The sequence below is a fragment of the Echinops telfairi genome, unplaced genomic scaffold (assembly GCF_000313985.2).
Source record: "Echinops telfairi isolate 266 unplaced genomic scaffold, ASM31398v2 ScPeMD7_2573;HRSCAF=3158, whole genome shotgun sequence".
NCBI lineage: Eukaryota > Metazoa > Chordata > Mammalia > Afrosoricida > Tenrecidae > Echinops > Echinops telfairi.
In genome coordinates this window covers 8,106,700-8,125,934 of record NW_022106471.1, presented here as the reverse complement: position 1 = coordinate 8,125,934, position 19,235 = coordinate 8,106,700, and the positions used below count along the sequence as shown (strand labels likewise).

Here is a 19,235-nt window from a genome sequence, read left to right as displayed (position 1 = left end):
TTCTACAGGACACATGTCAGAATTGGCTCGATAGCAACTAGTTCTATACTGCTTCATATGCAGAGTTTAGGAAACCCATGGGGCAAGTTCTATTCTGTGCTATAGATAGGGTCACTGAGTTAGAATCGACTCAGTTATACATAGCAACAATAGATAAGATCATTTTAATTAAAGCAAATTATAGCTTTAAGATCACCTGATCATGGAATCCTAGCTCTAGCTACCTGCTTGGTCTTCCTTCATGACAGCCAAATTTTAGATGGAGGGAAATGGAGTTTTGGGTTCATGTTAAGCAGGATTTAAACATTAACATCTTTCTGATAAAGAGGGTTATCATAAAGATGTGTTTTTTCATCAGTGCACTGAGGAGACCTAAATAGAACTTTTTCTCCTCCTGGGGTAGAGTACTGACATCCCTTAATAGAACCAAAAAAGCAAAAGTATCCTCTCCATTAGCCACTGGCAAAAGGACAAAACTAAGATGCAGAGGGCTTGAATAGAAAAACACCCAATGAATTAAAATGTCTAAATTCCTAAATTTTCCAAACTTGAATTTGATTGGAAATGACCCCAGTGTTCCCCAGCTGATAGGAAGAAATGCAAGCACTGTGGAGGAGCATGGATCTTTTATGGTCTAGATATACCGCAGGCAATGCTTTAGCAGGACTCCCCTTAGAAAATGCCTCAACTCCTTGGCCCTGAACTAAAGGTCTCTGTGGCTAAGTAGAGGTGTTTTCCTGGGAGAATCAGCGCTAAGTGTTCCACTCAATGCAAACCCTCCGGTGACTTCAAATGACTACTTCTGGGAGCGGGGGTAAGATTTTGTACCCAAGTTTTCACTTCTGGTTTCCCTACTCTCACTTATGCAAAAAATGAACTCACAAAGACAAGCATCTATTTTGAAAAGTATTTTACTTAGTTTGAATAAATTAATTGCAAATAAAAATTAGCTACAATATATAGCCTGAATAGAAATGATTAGAACAAATACAACACAGGACTGGATTTCCTTGCATTAGTCACGGGTATGTGACAGCCTAGGAAATCTCAAAATCAAGGATCTTTCTTTGAAAAAGGGGGGCAACAGCAGTTACTGATACATAACAACTAGTAAACTTACAATACAAGTTTCCTGACATGCGTTTCCTGAGTGAACCCAAATGATCATTTTTAAGAACAAAGAAAATGTTGAGAGCGCAAGTAAAATAAAATAGCTCATGGCTTCTAAGCAACAAAGGCTTTCTTCTTTTTTATAAAACCAAAAGAAAATTCAGAACATCATTAAGACAGGTTAAATTAAAGCTATGCTATCACATACAGAAATGTGCTACCATCAGTAAAGTATTCTACAACTTTTCGAACTAAAGGAAAACAAAGGATTAAAAAAATGAGTTTGTCTAATCTAAAAGTCTACCAATTTCTGTAAGTGTCACAATAGGGTTTGATGTAGTGCAACTGTCTATAGTTTTCTTGTGGTACATTTAAAAAAGGTGGGGAGGAGAGAAGAGGGGAAAGGGGGTGGTGGCAAGAGACTGCTTTTTGCTTTTGCAAGCAAAGAATTCATTGAAATTAGAGAATAAACAGACAATGCAAGTACGTCCCTCCTCTCTGCTGTTCCCGGTGCTCACCTGCCAGCCCAGTGTTTGAGTCCCACTAGGGTGACTCTCCTTAGGCTTCACACCCACTGTTGAAGCTGGTCTGCTAGATTTAAAAACCAACCCAAAAAGTTGGGAAGGGGGCGGGGCGAAGGCAGGCACTGTTGTCACTCAACCCTTTATCTCTAGATTTCCTAAGGCCTGGATAAGGCCAGATATAGAAAAATTAATTAAGCATTTCTTTTTCTGAAAGCAAATCAAGTCACACTCCTTTCAAGTGTTAATTTATGTTTTCTCAAGGGAATGGGTTTTTCTTCTTTTCTAGAAACAGTGAACAGATGAACCACAGTTTATATCTAAAAAATAAACTTGCCAAATGTTGCTGATACTAAAAAGAGGTTAGTAATCATGGGAGAAAAATAGATAATCTAGATTAAATTGCATATTCAAAGGAGCATATAAAATGTTTCTTAGCATTAAGTTTTTGTTATAGTACTACACTCAAGAGAAACATTAAGGAGAAAAAAATATCTTTCCTGATTATCTTCCATGTGGTTAAAATCAAACGCATCTTACACAATGGTAATTAATAGGAATTTGGTATAAAAATGTATTCTTGTCTACCAAATCCCATGTTTAGATGAGGTGGTGGGGAGAGGCTCGCGTGTCCTTCCATCCTAACCCGGCAAACCCTGGCACTGTGCTCGCTAAACTACCGGTCACATCCAGGATGTGCCCCCGTCACTATCATGCTACTCTACCGACGTGACGCTCTAAGGTATTTTCTATAATAAAGATAAATAAGGGGGGGCGGGAGCTATTATACATGTTGTATTTTACAATGCTTGTGACACACTGTAAACTAACAGAGTTTGAACCAACAGTACCTCGGCTATACAAAACAAGTTCTCAACACTGAGGATGGGATGGGGTGATTCAAAAACACTAACATGAAGGCATCAAATTAGACTGTCTTTTTTTTTTCTCCTTAAAATATTTTCGGAACTCAGGATTCAGAAGTTTGGTACTTTCAGAAACCCTTTACTTGAGTTTCCCAGATTTTTGCTCAGAAATGGCTACTATTTATTACAAATGTTTAGAAAAATTCTTCATCTTAATGCAAATGATCAGAGCAGAGAAACGGTGACGTGGACAGAGGGTTGGAAATCCCCAATCTCTTAGCTTATAAATTTGTAATGCAGTCCTGGAGGGCAACTGTTAGTCTAGAGGTCCTTGGAAAATCAGTCTGATGTAGCCTTGTTCACCAGCCAGCTGATGTGCACAGAAGGGGCAGGCTGCGTGGAAAGTGTGAGTACCATGAGGCAGTGGGATCTGGGACCAGTAGGCGGTTGTTTTTTCTGAACACACATGCCCACACGGGCTGAACGCGTGGGTTGGAGGGCCGGCGTCCACATAAAATCCCGCTTCACATCCAAGCCACAGAGGGACGTAAGGACCCACGGACCTACACATAGGGCATTCCCGATCTTTTCCGTCCCGCTCTTCCTTGTTTCCCCAGTTGTGGTAGCCGTGGACATGACCACAGTTTAGATAGACCCATGGTTGCTTTTCGTCTACCACATCTTTCCTCTTCATACTAGGAAATGCTAGTGTGTTGAAGCCAACAGGGCACTGGGGTCGGGCTGCATTGATTTCTTGTCTTAAAGCTTCTAAGTGCTTCACGGTGGGGGTGTGGGACAGGCCTTCGGCAGTGCGCCACAGTAACGTGGCCCCACAGAGGTCGATCAATGAGCCATCTTGTAACTGATTGGTTTCAATTTCCACCTAAAGGAGGAAAGGGGGAAAAGAAACACTAGCGTTTAGATGTTTTGCACAATGGCTATGGTCTTAAATGCTGCTTCTACAAGAGATTGGGTCTCCTATGACTGTAATTACCGTATAGATGTGAGTATAAGCCGAATTTCCCAGCACATTTTTAATGCAGTTTTTGTGGTAAAATTAGGTGCCTTGGCTGATATTCGGGTTGGCTTATACTCGAGTACATACGGTAAATATTTGAGAAACTGATGGCAACCATGAAAAAGTTAAGTCTAAGACAGAATATGATGTGTGGTCACTTACTTCTTTTCAGCCTCGTAGTAAAGATAGGTTTATGAACATATCTGGCTAGAAGTAATCTTAATAGTTTCAACTAGGTTAAGTATCGTGGCTAATGATATATAAACACAGATAGTGCTAATTAATTTAGGAAAGCTTAGGTTTTAAACAGAAATGTGACAGAGAAATTTTTAAGTAGCTCAATTGAAAAACAAACAAACTATATTCTCTAGAACAGTGCTTGACGGTGAGACTCGGTACTGTCTCAGCCATCTACTAGAGTTCTTGGGGATGAGTGTTGACTGCAGCTAACTTAAGCGATGTCTGTAAATTTAAAAACACAACAAAATGAAAGCAGCTACATCCTAGTCCTTACCATTTTCCCCCGCTGCTGAGCAGACCTGGTTTCCCGCAGGCTGAACACATTGCCGCACACTGATATTTCTCTCCAGATTCCGGGCTTGGAGTCTTCCGTGAACCCATTGCGGGGATGCATCACAAGGACTCCATTGGTGGTCAAGCCATCCATCTGCCCATCTGAAGTCTTCCATTTGGCTGCCTTCTCCTAGGAGGAGCAAGAGTAAGTGGTAAGCTCTCATTTACTTGTAAGTAGGAGCTGGTACCAAATAATGCAGTAGGTAGGATGTAAAGCTTCTTACCCCGAGGAAGATATTTTTTGAGGAGTCAAACCCTGCGGCATAAATCCGTGCAGTAAAGGGGGGATTCCGTTCACATATGATCCGACAAGCAAACCTTGATATCGTGCTCTGCACTGACTGCGTGTCGGAGTTACTTTGACTTCCCGGCACTGTGTCAGTTACTACAAAATCGATGGGACTTTCAGTCGACCGACCGATCTAAGGGGGAAAAAAAAGAAATAGCTATAAAACCTAGTCAGCGGTCACCATGGAAAATATGTTCACGAAAGGTGTGTAGAAGTGGGAACAGGGTGCCTCTGAAAATTCTAGAGCTCAAGTTTGTCAAACTCAACTCTGAGGGCTTCCCCCTGTCAGCCTCTGATGGAGCAATGAACTTAAGAGCACAGAAGTCAGGGAAGGAACAGCTTGTAGCCCAAAGGCCTAGATGGGGACATAGATTAATTTTAGCCCTTGTAGATAGAAATACTTTTACTCGATCCTCTAACAAAGCATTCTCATCACCACCAGTGAGTCGATTCTGACCCGCAGTAGGGTAGGATTGCCCTGCTGAGTTTCCAGGACTGTATCTCCTTATTGGGAGTAGAAAGCTGCATCTTCCTCCTTTCACCCTCGTCTGCTGGCTTTGAACTGTTGAACTTGAGGTTAGCAACCCCATATGTATGCTACTATACCACCAGGGCTCCTACAGAAGATACCGGACACACTCATGTTAAGTATACTGTGCTTGGAGACTCCAGATCAGTCCATTGTGAATAGCATTTATGGTACTCCATAAACACAGCCATTCTCAGGTGTTATAGAGGTATACTAAACTACGGGTCCTACAGTAGCCTGGCTGAGTCTTCCATACACGTCTCTGATTTCCCTCTCTGTCCTGCCAGGCTGCTGCTATTGCTTCTTGCTGCTAGTGTCTCCAGCAGCACAGCCCCTTCTACCTAGCGCCTCTTATTCTGCCAGGGCTATGGGACAATGACGGCACAGTAACTGACTGAACCCCAAACCAAGCTCAGTGCCATCAAACAGACTCTGACTCACAGCAACCCAACAGGGGAGGTAAAACTCCCTGTAGGTTTGAGAGCCTGGAACTCCTGACGAGAAGCAGTTTAGAGTTTCGCATCGCTGACCCTGTGGTTAGCAGCCTAACTGAACCACTCCACCACCATGGGTCCTGAACAAGAGAGAGCTGAGCACAGAGTCCCAGGGTGTGGGTACTTGGATTTGGTGTTTTTATTTCCTTCCCGATTCTTGACCATATCTCAGAGCAACAAGGTTCCCAGATAAGATGTCCTTCATCAAATTAAAATACATTTTCAGAGGTAGTAGCTAGTAAGTAGACCTCTGGAGGCAGAGGGGTTACACAATGGGCTGGTAACCACAATAAGGTCAGCAGTTTGAAACCACTAACAGATCTGAGGGAAGAAAGACAGGCTTTGTACTCAAATGAAGAGTTCCAGTCTCAGACACTCACAGGGCAGATCCACCCTGTCTTAGAGAACCACCCTGAGTCAAAATCGACTGGATAGCAGTGGTACTTAGTAAGTAAAAGCATTACATTTGAAAAGCTGCTAGCAGAAAAGAAAAAGAAATCAGGGAACGGATGACAAGGATCAAAGTTTTAAAGTACCCATTTCAAAGTATTCATCTCATTAAATGTAGTAGCATAAAAACAATGACCCTCCTTGAAAGGGGCGCCCGCCACCAGCCACTGTTCGCATAGTTGGGCTTTAAGAGGTCCTTCTGCCAGCACGCGTTGAGATAAAATTCTTCAGAGGCTTTCTCCCCCCTCAAGCACAATGTCATTATTTACTTTAGATAGTTTCAGGTGCTGGTTAGCAAAAGTAACTAGACTGGAGGTTCCTTTATTTTTAGGATAATTATATCCAAAGAAAATGATCTCCGAACTTTGAATCATTAAAAAAAAAGGTTCATAAAAGGCGTGTTTAGAGCCAAGGGTTAGACTGAGGATCAACATTCGGAACCAAGGAGCGGAATTCAAAAAGGGCAAGGATTTGGGAGGGAGATTGGTGACATTTGATCTGGTTCTCAGAGGACACGATTTAATAAGAGGTGAGACCAAAGAAATTTTAAATTACTTAGAAGCAGAAAAATACTTGAAGATAGTGCTCAGGTGCCAAGAAACGAATGCATTAAGTAAGACAGATTCTAGGGACTCTTCCTTCTAATAGTTATGATTATCTCATCACAGGACACGTGGAGCCCCAATGGTATAGTAATTACATGTCTTGGTCTGCTAACTGCAAGGTCACTAGTTCAGAACCACCAGCCGCTCCTTAGGAGAAAGATGGGCTTTCAGCTCCTGTAAGGGTTACAGTCTCGGAAACTCACAGGGGCAGGTCTAACCTGCCCTGTGGGGTCACCAGAATGATCTCAGTTGCAGTGAGTTTGGTTTAGGATCACCAGACATAAACACAGGTCTTATTTTGTCATCCTTCCTCACCTCCATGAACACCTTTGGTGCTTCCCCACAGCATATACATACTTCGCCTACTCTTATCAATCTAGTCCAATTGTCTTCTATTTCTAACTACATAAAAAGTACATTCCAGCTAAAAGTAGCTTATTCATCAATCTTCCTCTTTGCCATTTCATGGCTTAAAAATTTTTTTTAAAAATAATTTTATTGGAGGCTCTTACAGCTCGTATCACAATCTATACATAAATCCATTCTGTCAAACACATTTGTACATATGTCATCTTTTTCAAAACATTTTCTTTCTACTTGTGCCCCTGGTATCAGCTCATTTCCCCCCTCCCTCCCCTATGTCCCCTTGATGATTTATAAATTCTTCTTTTGGGGGCCAGAATGCTGTTTCACTCATTGGTGCCACCGTCCAAGGTGACCTTGGAAAATAATTCGCAGTGACCCTTCTCATTCCCAAATCTTCTGTTAAAATTCACTGAACCTAGTTCTAAGATAACTTCCTCATCAATCCAATGTTCTATCCTGGGTCTTCGAGCACAAGCACAAATTTTGTCAACATTTTCATCCGTTTGGGAAGTTGATAGAGTCCAGAATAAGGTCTGTCATCAAGCTACATTTCACCTTTTTTGAAACGAGAAAACCACTCATACACTTTAGTTTTTTCCATAACACTATCCTTGTAAGCTGTGTTCAACATCACAACAGTTTTTATGGCATTTTCCCAAGAGGGAAACAAAATTTCACAGCTGCATCCTGTTCTCTTAAATCAGCCATCACAAAAAACGAACTTTTAGTGAAACTGCTTTTAGTAAAAAATTCACTATGACCAGAAAGAATCTTTTGGGGCGACACCACTGGGTGCACTAACTCAGAGTGAGTTGCTCCATGCTCGCCTAGTGGGGAAAATGTGTACAAAAGCTTCCTCCAGTGGCCAGGGGGGCTTTATGCTGTTGTTTTTTGTGGGGGTACCCCCTTGTATGATATGAATATAGGAATCCCTGCCTTACAATGGCGATTTTGAGTTGTGACAAATCACAATTATGATGATCCATTCTGGAGGAACAAACAATGATGCAGTAGGTAGAGCACTGATGCTCTCTTTTGCAAGCCAACAGGCGTCCTCAAACTACTGCCCACGGCCACCGAGGACATTTATCCTGCTCGCCAGGTGTTTTTGCCCCGTTTGTTTTTTTACTTCAAAATAAGATATGTGCAATGTGCATAGGAATTTGTTAATAGTTTTTTTGTTTTTTTTTTAAACTATAGTCCGGCCCTCCAATGGGTCTGAGGGACAGTGAATTGGCCCCCTGTTTAAAAAGTTTGAGGACCCCTGCCGTAAAACAAGTAATGGTCACATTTATGAAGACACTGATAATAACATGCAATACTAATGACAACTAAAATAAAAAAAAAAAACAACCCACAAAACAAAAACGAAAGAGGTACTTGAGAAGATTTCTATCAGAAATGACTGACAGTGGTAACAGTTGGTAACTACCTGTACAGAACCTTTGTGGAGTGGTGGTTCCGAGTTGGGCTGTGACAAGATTAGCAGTTTGAAACCACTAGCCGCTCTGCAGGAAAAAGATGAGGCTTTCTAATCCTGTGAAAAGTTACAGTCTTAGAAATCCACAGGGGTAGTTCTACCCTGTCCTATAGGGTTGCCATGGGTTACAGCAAGGACTTTATGGCAGTGAGTTTGGTTTTCTGGTTTAACCTGTATTTAGGAATTGCTTGTAATGTCTGGTGTATAAAGAGGAAGGTGGGAGTAGTGGCACAAAAGTGAAGCTGTCAAAATGCACAGAGCATTTCTTAGTTCCTATTTTTGGATAACAATGCTAATATCACAGCACGCGTACTAAGTCGCAGGCACAACTAGCACCTTACATGTCCCAACTCATCCAATCTCATGAGCGTTACCCAAGGAGGCCCCACAGCTTGCACTCTACAGCGGAGGAAGCTGAGGGACAGAAGGGGTAACTAATGTTGCCCTCAGCGTTTGCAGAGCCCACCTCTTAATCACGCTGCGCTGGACTTTTACAGGTGGGGTTACGAATGATAATAGAACAGTCCCTAATCCAACACAGCTGCAGGGTCAACGACAACAGATTTTTAAAGAAAAACAAAACAAAAATTTGATTTTAATACCTGAAACATATCCGTGTTGCTGTCATGAGTGTATTCAACCACCACCGTCTGGGCCCGAGATAAGGTGTATGATATGCTATGCTGGTCCTTGTTGCTTATTGCCTGAGAGAGAACAGGTGAAGCACAAAAGTGAGCACACAGGTCATTCAAATCAGAGAATCTCCTTTCTCCTCCAGAGAATCTTTTCATTTAAAAAGGCTCATGTGTTTGTGTTTATCATAAATATGACCAAATTAGGTATTTTCCCTCTGAAATTTAAGTACAGATTAATAACTCTTGCATGACTTCAGCTGTGACACAGTAGGTAAGACTGAGTGGCATATAGAAGAATCCCTTGAAGCAGTGATGGTAGGGAACATAATTTAACTTTATAGAAAAGACAATAAAACCTGGGCCTGCCTTATAGTTACATTATAATTTAAAATATTTACAAGAGAATTCCATGTAGAAAATGAAAAACAATAACCAGTACTCCGATAGGGAGGAATGTGAAGTCTTGCAAGGTAGGAGAAACCTCATTTTAAAAGTCACACTGAGAGTTATAGAGGTAACTAATAAGCAGAGTTAACAGTTTTCTCAACTATCTTGTGATTCTGTAGACGACAAGTGTTTGCTGTGTACTGGGCTTGATAATAAAATGTCCATAGAATTACTAAACATTAAGAAGGGAAATGAGAATAAAACTAGTAACTGTACTTCTGATGTATTCCAGACGACAAACATGGCTAAAAGGGATTTTTCGGTTTGTTTCAGATATCTTCTATGTATATCAATGAGAAGAGAGACTATCAGAGGAGAAACTAAGCCATTGCACAAGAGATGTGAAAACTGGTTGCGTAAAAGGAAAACAGATACTAATGCACAGGAAGTGATTACATACAGGCAAGAGGTGCAATGAAAAATGAATTTTAATTAGAACTTAGGTATTAGAAAAAATATTACTTGGTTTCAATTTGCAACTCATCTGATAAAATCTATAGCAATAGTTTTAAATTAAGAAGGCTTTGACATTTTCAAATATGAAAAGAAAATCAATGGACACCTAGGTACCAAACCCAGTTAGTTCTCTCAAGACTTTAAAAATATCATCTGCATTTCTGAATTTCCTTCCTTTTTCTAAAGAAATGACCCTTTACAGTAGACCTGAGGGGAGTTTCCACGGAGCCATCCTCCCTGGGAAGCAGCAGTGATCATACTGTGCTTGTACCACATTCTAAGCACGCTTGAACATTGTAGAATGGTTTTGCAGGTGCTAAAACCTACAATTCACTTTATTACCTCCGTGTTTAATCAACTTTTCAGATATCTGCTCAGTATTTTTGGATGTTTATTCTGAATGACATAACAGAGTTTTGAAAACCAAGTTTGGGTACTTTGAAGTTGTAATTCTGGTTTCCTCTATTAGACCTTACTCTTAGATTGAAAAAGGGAACTGTGCCAACATAAGTTTGGGTCTCCCTGGCTTTGAAAGTAGACTTCTCTAACTGTTGATCCCAGATGACTGCCAGACTAAACAATTCGGTTTCTTCCTGACCTCACTAATAACTTTCCTCTAAAATTGACGGAGAAAAAGAGTCAAGTCTCTGATTGGTAGGATTTTTGATGCCTGGTCAAAATGAGAAGGCGCTAACAATGAAAATAAGAGGAATTTGTCACAATAAGTATGGAAGAAAAGGCACGGATTGCAGCGGTTCTTAACCTGTGGGTCACAACAGGGGTCGTCCGATTCATAATAGCAGCATAATTACAGCTGTGAAGTAGCAACGAAAATAATTTTATGGTTGGGGTCACCACAACATGAGGAACTGTATGAAAGGGTCACGGCACGAGGAGGGTTAGGAACCACTGGATTAGGGTATGCTGAGGCAAGGGTTAGAAACACCTGCCCTAGAATGAGTTCTCACCCAGAGGCAGTGCTAGCTGTCCAGCAGGCATTTGGAAATGGAGGTGTATTTGGAGGGGGAGGGGAGGCTGTCACAATGATGTGAGGGCTCAAATGGGATTCTGTGGACAAGATGCAAAATTCTAAGATTATATTAAGTGTCCTGTAATATGTGGGACAGTTCTGCAAAATGAAGATCTGCCGTAGTTGATATGCCAAAAGTTCTCCTGTGGGAAAGAGCTGTAAGAAGCTGCTCTCATCAGATCAACAGGTGTTCGTTCCACCACCTGCTCAGCACATTTCTTTTCTGCCACCAAGCAGCAGGAGTCCCTACAAGAACTGGCCCCTTTGTGCACACTCTGGCTCCCAACTAATCAAAGAGGATGCTTGGTGCAGACTTGAGGGCTCTGTTTTAGCCAGCCAACTGGATATAAAACAGCCTAAATTCCAACTCTCTCCCAGGACTAAAGCATCATATACCAATTTCACTGTCTTGGATTTACTGCATTTACAAAGGTATACTTCAGATGGTATAAAACTGGACACCACAGGAGAGTTTAATTAAAGAGATTCCAGAAGTCAAAGGGCACAGTAATTTGTCTTACTTGTGCATTACAGTATCAATTCTGTCTGTGATATAAAGCTGGAAATAAGAGGAAATCACAGGCAACACAGAGACCGGACACTCCTCTTACCTGCCTACCACTCTCGGAAAAGCCCAGGATTCTGACGTGGGGCCACCTTTTCTCACTTGGGTAGGGACAGGAAGGTGCTAGAAGCACTCAACAGACCATGGGGTTGGGAAGTTTTATTGTAGATGCGGTTGAGCATTTGGTTTTATAGCTGTGATTCAACTGAATAATTATTTACTTTTGTACAAGGTACGCACCACTGCTAAAAGCCATGAGGCCCAAAAAACAAATAAAAATAAATAACAAGAGCCTCCAGAGACTATACCTTTAGTTAAAAAAATGACCTCATCCAAAGAGAGACCTGACTGAATACATGTATTATACCTGGATCCGACATCATTTGCCTTCAAGTAACACAGCAACTCCCGATCTGCCAGGGCAGGCTTTGCCTAATCCTAAGGATTACATCAAATCTCTGCACCCCCACCCTCCTAAAAAATTTTTTTTGGGGGCCAAAGGGGTGTTCCCTTCTAATTTCCATCCACTGGTTTAGGTTTGCTATAGAAAAACGCTGGATTCCTCTTCTAGATGGCAGCCCTTCAAAGAACAGCATCTCAAAAACCTTTTCTCGAGGGGGTGAGGGGTACAGCCAGGACTCCCTCTCAGAAAGCCCTGCCCATCCTGGCCTGCAAGGGCCTTTGTTCAACTTGTTCTTCCTTCCTGTCTTCTCTGATTCTCAGTCCTTAAAATTCTCCTGGAGAATGGATTCTCACACTGGTGCATCATGACCTGGTGGGTGGGTGAAACTTCGCCTGGACAAAAGAGGGGTGAGGCAGAGGCAGATAAGCACCCCACGTTAGATCAGACACTTTCTCTCCTTCAGAAAGGAGTAGAGGGGCACTTTCTCTCCTTCAGAAAGGAGTAGAGGGGCACCTCCTCTCCTTCAGAAGGGGCTGGGGGCTTTCCATGACAAGTAGGGTTGGGAGGCACACAGGCTTTAGAATATCGGTGCTCTTGCTTCTGTGCCATTAGAGGCCGCTGCCCAGTCAGGCTAGCCCATCCTCCTTACAGGTGGACTTGTGTTGCTTACACTACATTCCAAATGAAAAAATCTTACCATGAAAAAGAAAAAAAAAAAAAAAAACCTCAAGTCTAAACAAAAGAGAATTCTGAAATAGAAATGTGAACAGATGTCAGAGAATATAATATTAACAACATAGATATAATATTAACAATATAGACAAGTCTTGCATACTTTCCCCAAGGTGATGTACTTGGTTTTTGTTTGACTTCTTACCTTTGCGGCCTGAGGGGTACAGGCAATGTGCACAGTGCTGGGCTTCACCCCGTTTGCCTTGGGTCTTTTAAACAAAGCAAACCTACTTTTCCTCCGTCCTCTATCGCCATTAGGGAGAGACCCATTATACCTAAGAGGTGGGGTAGAGGAAAAGTTTAGGCGAGTTCTTGTTAGAACCACAAAATTATAAAAAACGATGTTTTACTTTGCCTGTCAGAATGAATCTCCGATTAATTATCTATTAGTACACTCTAATTATCTCAAGTTCCTCTTAGCAACTGCTGATCCCCAGACCAGATGCCTGGGTGTGAAACAAAATGAGCTTCTTTCTGGCGATGCTCCAACATCAGAGAAGCACCTTGTAGATTACACATAGCTGGAGTAGCTGTACGTTTTCCTTTCTTCTGTTACTGAAGATAATCAAGAGCTGACTAATGGGGATACCTAACTCTTTATGATGCACCCTATTGTTCAAGGTGAGCGTTTGCATGTGCTAATATAACCTTTGAAAAGTACACTACTATTGTTCAAAATAGAATCTGCTTTAATTGTGAACCCAGCCCTTAAAAAGTTGAACACAAAATAACACTTTGTTAAGTCTCAGCTACCTGGATGCCCACATATACATGCACTTTCTGCTGGCAGAACCTGCCCACTGAGAAGTCTGCTAAGTGGTAACCCGACTTCTGTTGTTCAGAACTTATGCCCATTCTCCATCACAGCCTCTCAGAGAGCTGCAAAAAGATAAGCAAGTGAGCAAGGATTGGACAAACAGGAAAAAAGTTTAAAAACAACAAGTGTTTCCTGTGTTCCAGGCACACCTAGGTTCTAGCCATATATCACTACTTTAGTCTATCTTCCTAAAAACTCTGCAAGTGAAGAGAAGACGAACAGACTCTCCTCCGCAGCCTCTGGAGGGAAGGAGGCCCCGCAGACACCTTGGTTTCAACCCAGTGCCAATGATTTTGGACTTCTGGCCTCCAGAAGTGAGAGAGGAAATGACTGTGGTCTTAAACCAAAACGACACCACCACCACCAACAAAAAACCAAAATCTCCCAAACTACAAGATTGGAATGACTGGTCTCATTTTTAGGAAAAGTGAGGAACTAAGTTCAGGAATTAAGCTTTCTGAATTTTCTGAAAATCACATACGTGATGCCAGCAAAGCCATTATCTGACTCTGGGTCTGTTAGTTTTCCCTTCCCCACCTCTACAGTCTATCTCTCTGGGCCACGAGCAGTGTTTTAGCAATCGCCTCTCCTCATTCCCTGACCTCTTCATTATCCCCCTCCAACAAAATCTTTGTTTGACTGTCTTCCAGAGTTGGCTACTCTGGCGGAAAGGAAGCACGTAAGGGCAGTTTTGAGGTCCAGGGAGAATGGGGTTGTCAAGTGGCCTGGGGCCGTGACTGAAGGAGAAGAATCATGTTCTCAAGCGGAGGGAGTTTTTTTTATCGACTGCCATATAAAAAAATTACACCGATCTTTTGTAAAACACAAAACACTGATTTCCATTGGAGAAAGCCTTGCTCATTGTGCTAGCTCTTGACTGAAAAGCCAGACAGAGCCAAGCCCTTGGCTAGTACATTAATGATGCTATTCCGGCGCAGACCATTGCCAACAGCCCCACTGCGGCTTCCTCACTACCAGCCTCCAAGGTGCATGACTCACCCCTTTCTTCTGGATCTAAGCTCTCTATTCCCACCCTGGTCACGTAGCTCAAAGCTCTTTATTCTAAATCTCTTTTTTGTAGTAAAATAAACATAATTCGCCGTTTTAACCATCTTTCACTCTGCAGCTCCACGGCAGATTGCAGTCATAGTGGCATGCAACTTTCCCACCCTCTTGCGTTCAAGCTCTTTAAGTAGCAACAGAACCCGCAGACAACCTTGTCCAGCTCCACTCCTCCTTTCAGAAGGAAACTAGGGAGGGGTGCCCGTCTCTGCATTTTCAGACACCGGACTGTGAGACACAGAAACAATTCCTATTGCTGTGAATGAACTGAGAAGCTGCTAGGCCAAGAGGGCCATTTAAGTAAGACTAATGGAAAGTTTGGTCTTCACATGAGCTGCCATTCATCTCCTTAGAACTGAGGTGGCTTGAAATTGTAATTTTATATAAAGAATGTTACACATGGCTATTATAATATTGTACTTGTTATGTTTACGATCTTTTAAAGTTTGGTTTTTTTTGAGGGGTGTGTGATGTTTTAAGACTGAAAGGGGCTCAAAAGTTTTGACTCAAAAGTGTCAAACTGTCACTTTTTAGAAAACTGAAGTCCCAAACGGAGAAGGGACTTGCTCTTAAGAGCTGATGGTGCTGGAGGGAGCCCGGTTTAGGGTTCCTGACTCTCTAGTCAAGCTCAGGGCACCACGTGGACGCCATCGTAGTTTCTCATACTCTTTCATCTCAAACGTCAATGCATTTTTTCATGTAGACAAGAACTTGTACCAACCTGACTCTAAACCATGTTGCAACATCTAACAGGGTTTCTTTTGGCAGGAGGAGGGTAACGGCAGGGGGAGAATAAAGTCTGCGATGTCTAGTTTCTTCAGTGTTCACTTTCGTAGTTATGGTGAGTGTTGAGCGAACAAAGTGAAGTAATGCAATCATCTATTCCTCATTCTGTAGACTGTGTCTCTAGGAGCTAGGTGAATGGCCTGATTTGTAAAGCAAACGGGTAGCAAGGTCCTGGGCTTCATTTTGCTGCCATGTACCTATGAGAGACCCCTTTCACCACGGAATACATCAAGCTGAACCTACGAGCAAAGCACAGCTACCTCTGAGGGACATAGGAACAAGTACCTGCCAACCTCCACCAGACAGCTTCAACAAGCGAAAGGATTTTTGGGTCAAGTTGGCTGAGACAAATTTTTCTAGAAGATGGAACAAGGAAGACAGAGGCAAATTGTCTATGTAACATTAGCCAAATAACATTTTCATTGCATCTTTACCACCCTTTCAAGAAGGTTAGAAGAAGGCAGTTTGAGCTATAATTTGAACACTTACTAAGATGGCATGACCATGAGAATTTCAAAGCCTTTCTTGATTTGGTAATATTGCCATGTCATTTTAACACTTTTTGAAAGCAGGCAGACACATTCCACATGAATACCTTTAACTTACATGTTAAAGTTAATAGATAGCATTTAATCTTATGTCCCATCAGATAGAGAAACTTACCCTAAGACAATAAGTTCACCATATTTTACAGGGGCTTTGGATGGGTGATTTTCTTGATCAGGAGAAAACATGAGCTTGGCTGTCTTTCTCAAATCTCTGTTCACTGATCAGGAGGCTTGGGACACCTTTTGCATTATTTCCTAGAGAGAAAAAGTTTCCATTAATAATGTGACCAATGAATTTGAGTTTAGTTCAACTAAAACTGCTGCTTTTGATGAGCAGTCCTCTTGAGCACAATATTATGTACAGTGTACAAAGTGACACCTTCTCCAAGGGTTACATATTAAAAATATAATTTAAATAAATTAATTCTAGGAAGAGTTAGCTATTCTTTTTCCTATTCCTTTTAAATAAAACTAAAAGCCTTGGTCATGATCTACAACACATGAGACACTGACCAGGAAAGAGAAGGCAGACTGGCTGGGGACCTTGGGGTGAAGGAACAACTCCATGCATTTGTTTTCCTGAGGTGTTTTGTTTGGTCTCTTATATCCCAGCTTGTAGCTGTAGAAGCCAGCAATCTGCAAAGGCCAAGTGACACAAAAAGAGAAGACAAAAAAGAGCCTTCTGACAATAACTGCTCCACTCCAGCCAAACACCACAGAAAACCCCGTGGCCCCACCATACCAGCAAAGCCAAGTGGGAAAGCCTAGACTTCATCCTGAGGCTGAACCACCCCACACCCTGACTGGTGGTTTCGGGAAAGGCCAAACAGAGTCCCTCATCCTAGGCCAGCCCACTGACTGGGAATGAACCTCACTCCACCATGGTGGGGCTATAGAAACCACACCAGGGGTCAGAACTCCATCCTATCCAGCCAGCAGAAGGTGTCTGTCCACCTGGCGGTATCAAGGTGCCTAGCCCCTACTGCAGAAGTTTCTGAGAAGGCCAACAAAATCAGACACTTGAGACAATATCCAGAGTCTCACAATATAATATGAAAATGTCCAGTGTTGAATATAAAATTACTTATATCAAGAATCTAAATGATCCCAAATAGAATGAAATACAATTCATAGATGTCTAAAGCAGAGATGACAAAGATGTTAGAATTGTCTGATGCAGAAAATTATCTGAGATTTTCCAGCTGCCATGAAAAAAATGCTTCCACGAACCAAATGGAAGCTTTAGAACTAAAATTTTATTAACTGAAACAGAAAAGTTCAGTGATGGGTTCTACAGTAAAATGAAAGGAACACAAAAAAGAATAAAGTGGAAGTAAACAACAAAACTCCAAGAACAAACTTATTGCCATCTAGTTGCTTCTGACTCACAGTGGCCCTCTAGGACAGGAGAACTGCTCTTCTGGGTGTCTGTAGAGCAGCTCGTGGGGTCAATCTGCTGACTTAGCAGCTGTGGTCTGATGGTAACTACGCTATCTGGGCTCCTAAATTGGAAGACAAACGAATACAAATAAGTCAGTTTGAACAACAAGGAGAAAATTGATTTTGGCGAGGGAGGAGGATGGGTGTGTGTGTGAAGAACAGAACCATAGGGACTTGTGACACTGTAACAAAAGATCTAATATTTGTGTCATTGTAATCAGAAAGTGGAAGAGGAAAAAAAAAAGCCTGAAAAAATACTTGAAGAATTAATGCTTGCTGGATAACACATAAAACTATCAATCCACGGAGCTGAACAAACCCCAAACAGAATCAATCCAAAGGAACCCATTGCAAGACACACATCCTAAGCTAACTTTCTGAAAACTAAAGACAGAGAAAATGTCTTGAGAACAGCCAGAGATAAACAACCCTCCTTAAAAAGGAAATATCCTTCAAGAATTAGGGGAAACACCAAGATATTCTCATAGATGGAAAATGAAAAGTATTGGTGACTAGTTGCTCTACCCTAAAAGAATGACTAAAGCAAGTTCCCCAAACCAAAAAGAAATGATAAAAGAATGTTGCAACGTTAGGAAAGAAGAATGAATATGGTAAGAAAAAATATGGGTAACATTTCCCTCTGTAAATTTTCTAAACAATGTTCGTTCAGAGCAAACATTGTTAACACTAATGTGTTTGTGCCAAGTGGCAGTCAATGAAATATTTAAGGCAACTGTAAGCAGGAAATGTAAACAGGAAATAAAGTTTTGGGTAGCTTTTAAAAAATGATGTGTACATATACAGCATTCAAACAACTTATCATGTAATAGCTGAGTAAACACTAAGAATAACTCTATAATGGAATATGTACAAAAACGATACAAATAAGTAAAAATTGAATCCTACAAAACATTCAAATAACTCACAGGAAAACAAAACAAAACAACAGAAGGAACAACAAAGCAAACTTAAATCCTAAATGTACCAGTAACAATATCTAATGTAAATGATCTAAATACACCAATTAAAAAAAATAAAAAAAATACACCAATTAGATTACCCAGAAAACAAACCTCAACATAAAAGTATCAAAACCAAAGAATGTGTTCTCTAAGCCCAATGGAATAAAACTAAAAGTCATTAAGAAGGTTAACAGGAACATCTCCTAGTATTTAGAAATTAAGCAACATACTTGTAAATAATCTAAGAAATTTTAACGAAAATAAAAACACACTAAACTGATTAAAAATGAGAATACAACATATCAAAACTTGTGGGACACAGTTAATGCTGGGCTACGCTAGGAAAAGGAAAAATTCTAATTCAAATTAATCAACACTTCCACCTCAAAAAGAGCAAAGTAAACCAAAGAAAGGAGAAAGGAAATAAAGAGCAGCTATCAGTAAAATTAAACACAAATAGAAAAACAAAAAAAACCAATGAGACAAAGCTAGTTCTATCAACAAAATTGACAAGCCTTCATAGCAAGACTGGCAAAAAAGCAAAATGTAGAAAACCTTTAGGAGAGAAAATACATAAATTACCAGTATTAAGATTTCAAGAGGGTATTACTACAGACCCTACATACTAAAGACTGTAAGGAACATATACTCACACACGTGCTTACGAAAAATCGATCAATTCTTTGTAAAACACAAACTATCACAATTCACCCAATAATTTCAATTGGCCTATCACTAAAGAAAACGGAATTTATAATTCAAAAACTCCCAGAAAACAACTTTCAGGCCCAGATGAGTTCTCTGAAAAGTTCTACCAAGTGTTTAAAAAAGAAATAACATCAATTTTGCACAATCTTTTAAAATAACAACAAACCCACACACAAAAACCCTTTAAGAATTATTGTGTAAAATGAATAGTACCCTGCAGAGCTGCTGCAAGGTTCAAACCACTGACCCTTTTTTCCCCCCCATTTAGTAGCTAAGCACTTCAGAGCTTCTGCCTATTAAGGAAATGTAAATTAAAACCCCAAAAGAGATCATTATCAGACCA

The 19,235-nt window shown here is 41.0% G+C and overlaps 1 protein-coding gene across 3 annotated transcripts in view; it reads right to left on the bottom strand.

Moving 5' to 3' along the window:
• Positions 1 to 895: 895 nt before the first annotated feature.
• The window catches only part of PELI1 (pellino E3 ubiquitin protein ligase 1), a 56,870-nt gene continuing 38,530 nt past the window's right edge, over positions 896 to 19,235 (bottom strand). For 2 of the 3 annotated variants that reach the window (XM_004710183.2, XM_045294190.1), the window contains exons 2-7: positions 15,898 to 16,037; positions 12,715 to 12,844; positions 8,904 to 9,005; positions 4,313 to 4,510; positions 4,030 to 4,218; positions 896 to 3,380 (exon numbers count right to left, since the gene is read on the bottom strand). In XM_004710183.2, coding sequence (XP_004710240.1) covers positions 2,814 to 3,380; positions 4,030 to 4,218; positions 4,313 to 4,510; positions 8,904 to 9,005; positions 12,715 to 12,844; positions 15,898 to 15,968 — 1,257 coding nt within the window. In that variant the 5' untranslated portion in view covers positions 15,969 to 16,037 and the 3' untranslated portion in view covers positions 896 to 2,813. Of the gene's footprint in view, positions 3,381 to 4,029; positions 4,219 to 4,312; positions 4,511 to 8,903; positions 9,006 to 12,714; positions 12,845 to 15,897; positions 16,038 to 16,295; positions 16,315 to 19,235 lie in introns of those variants that run through there. The other variant, XM_045294191.1, reaches the window with a different exon arrangement.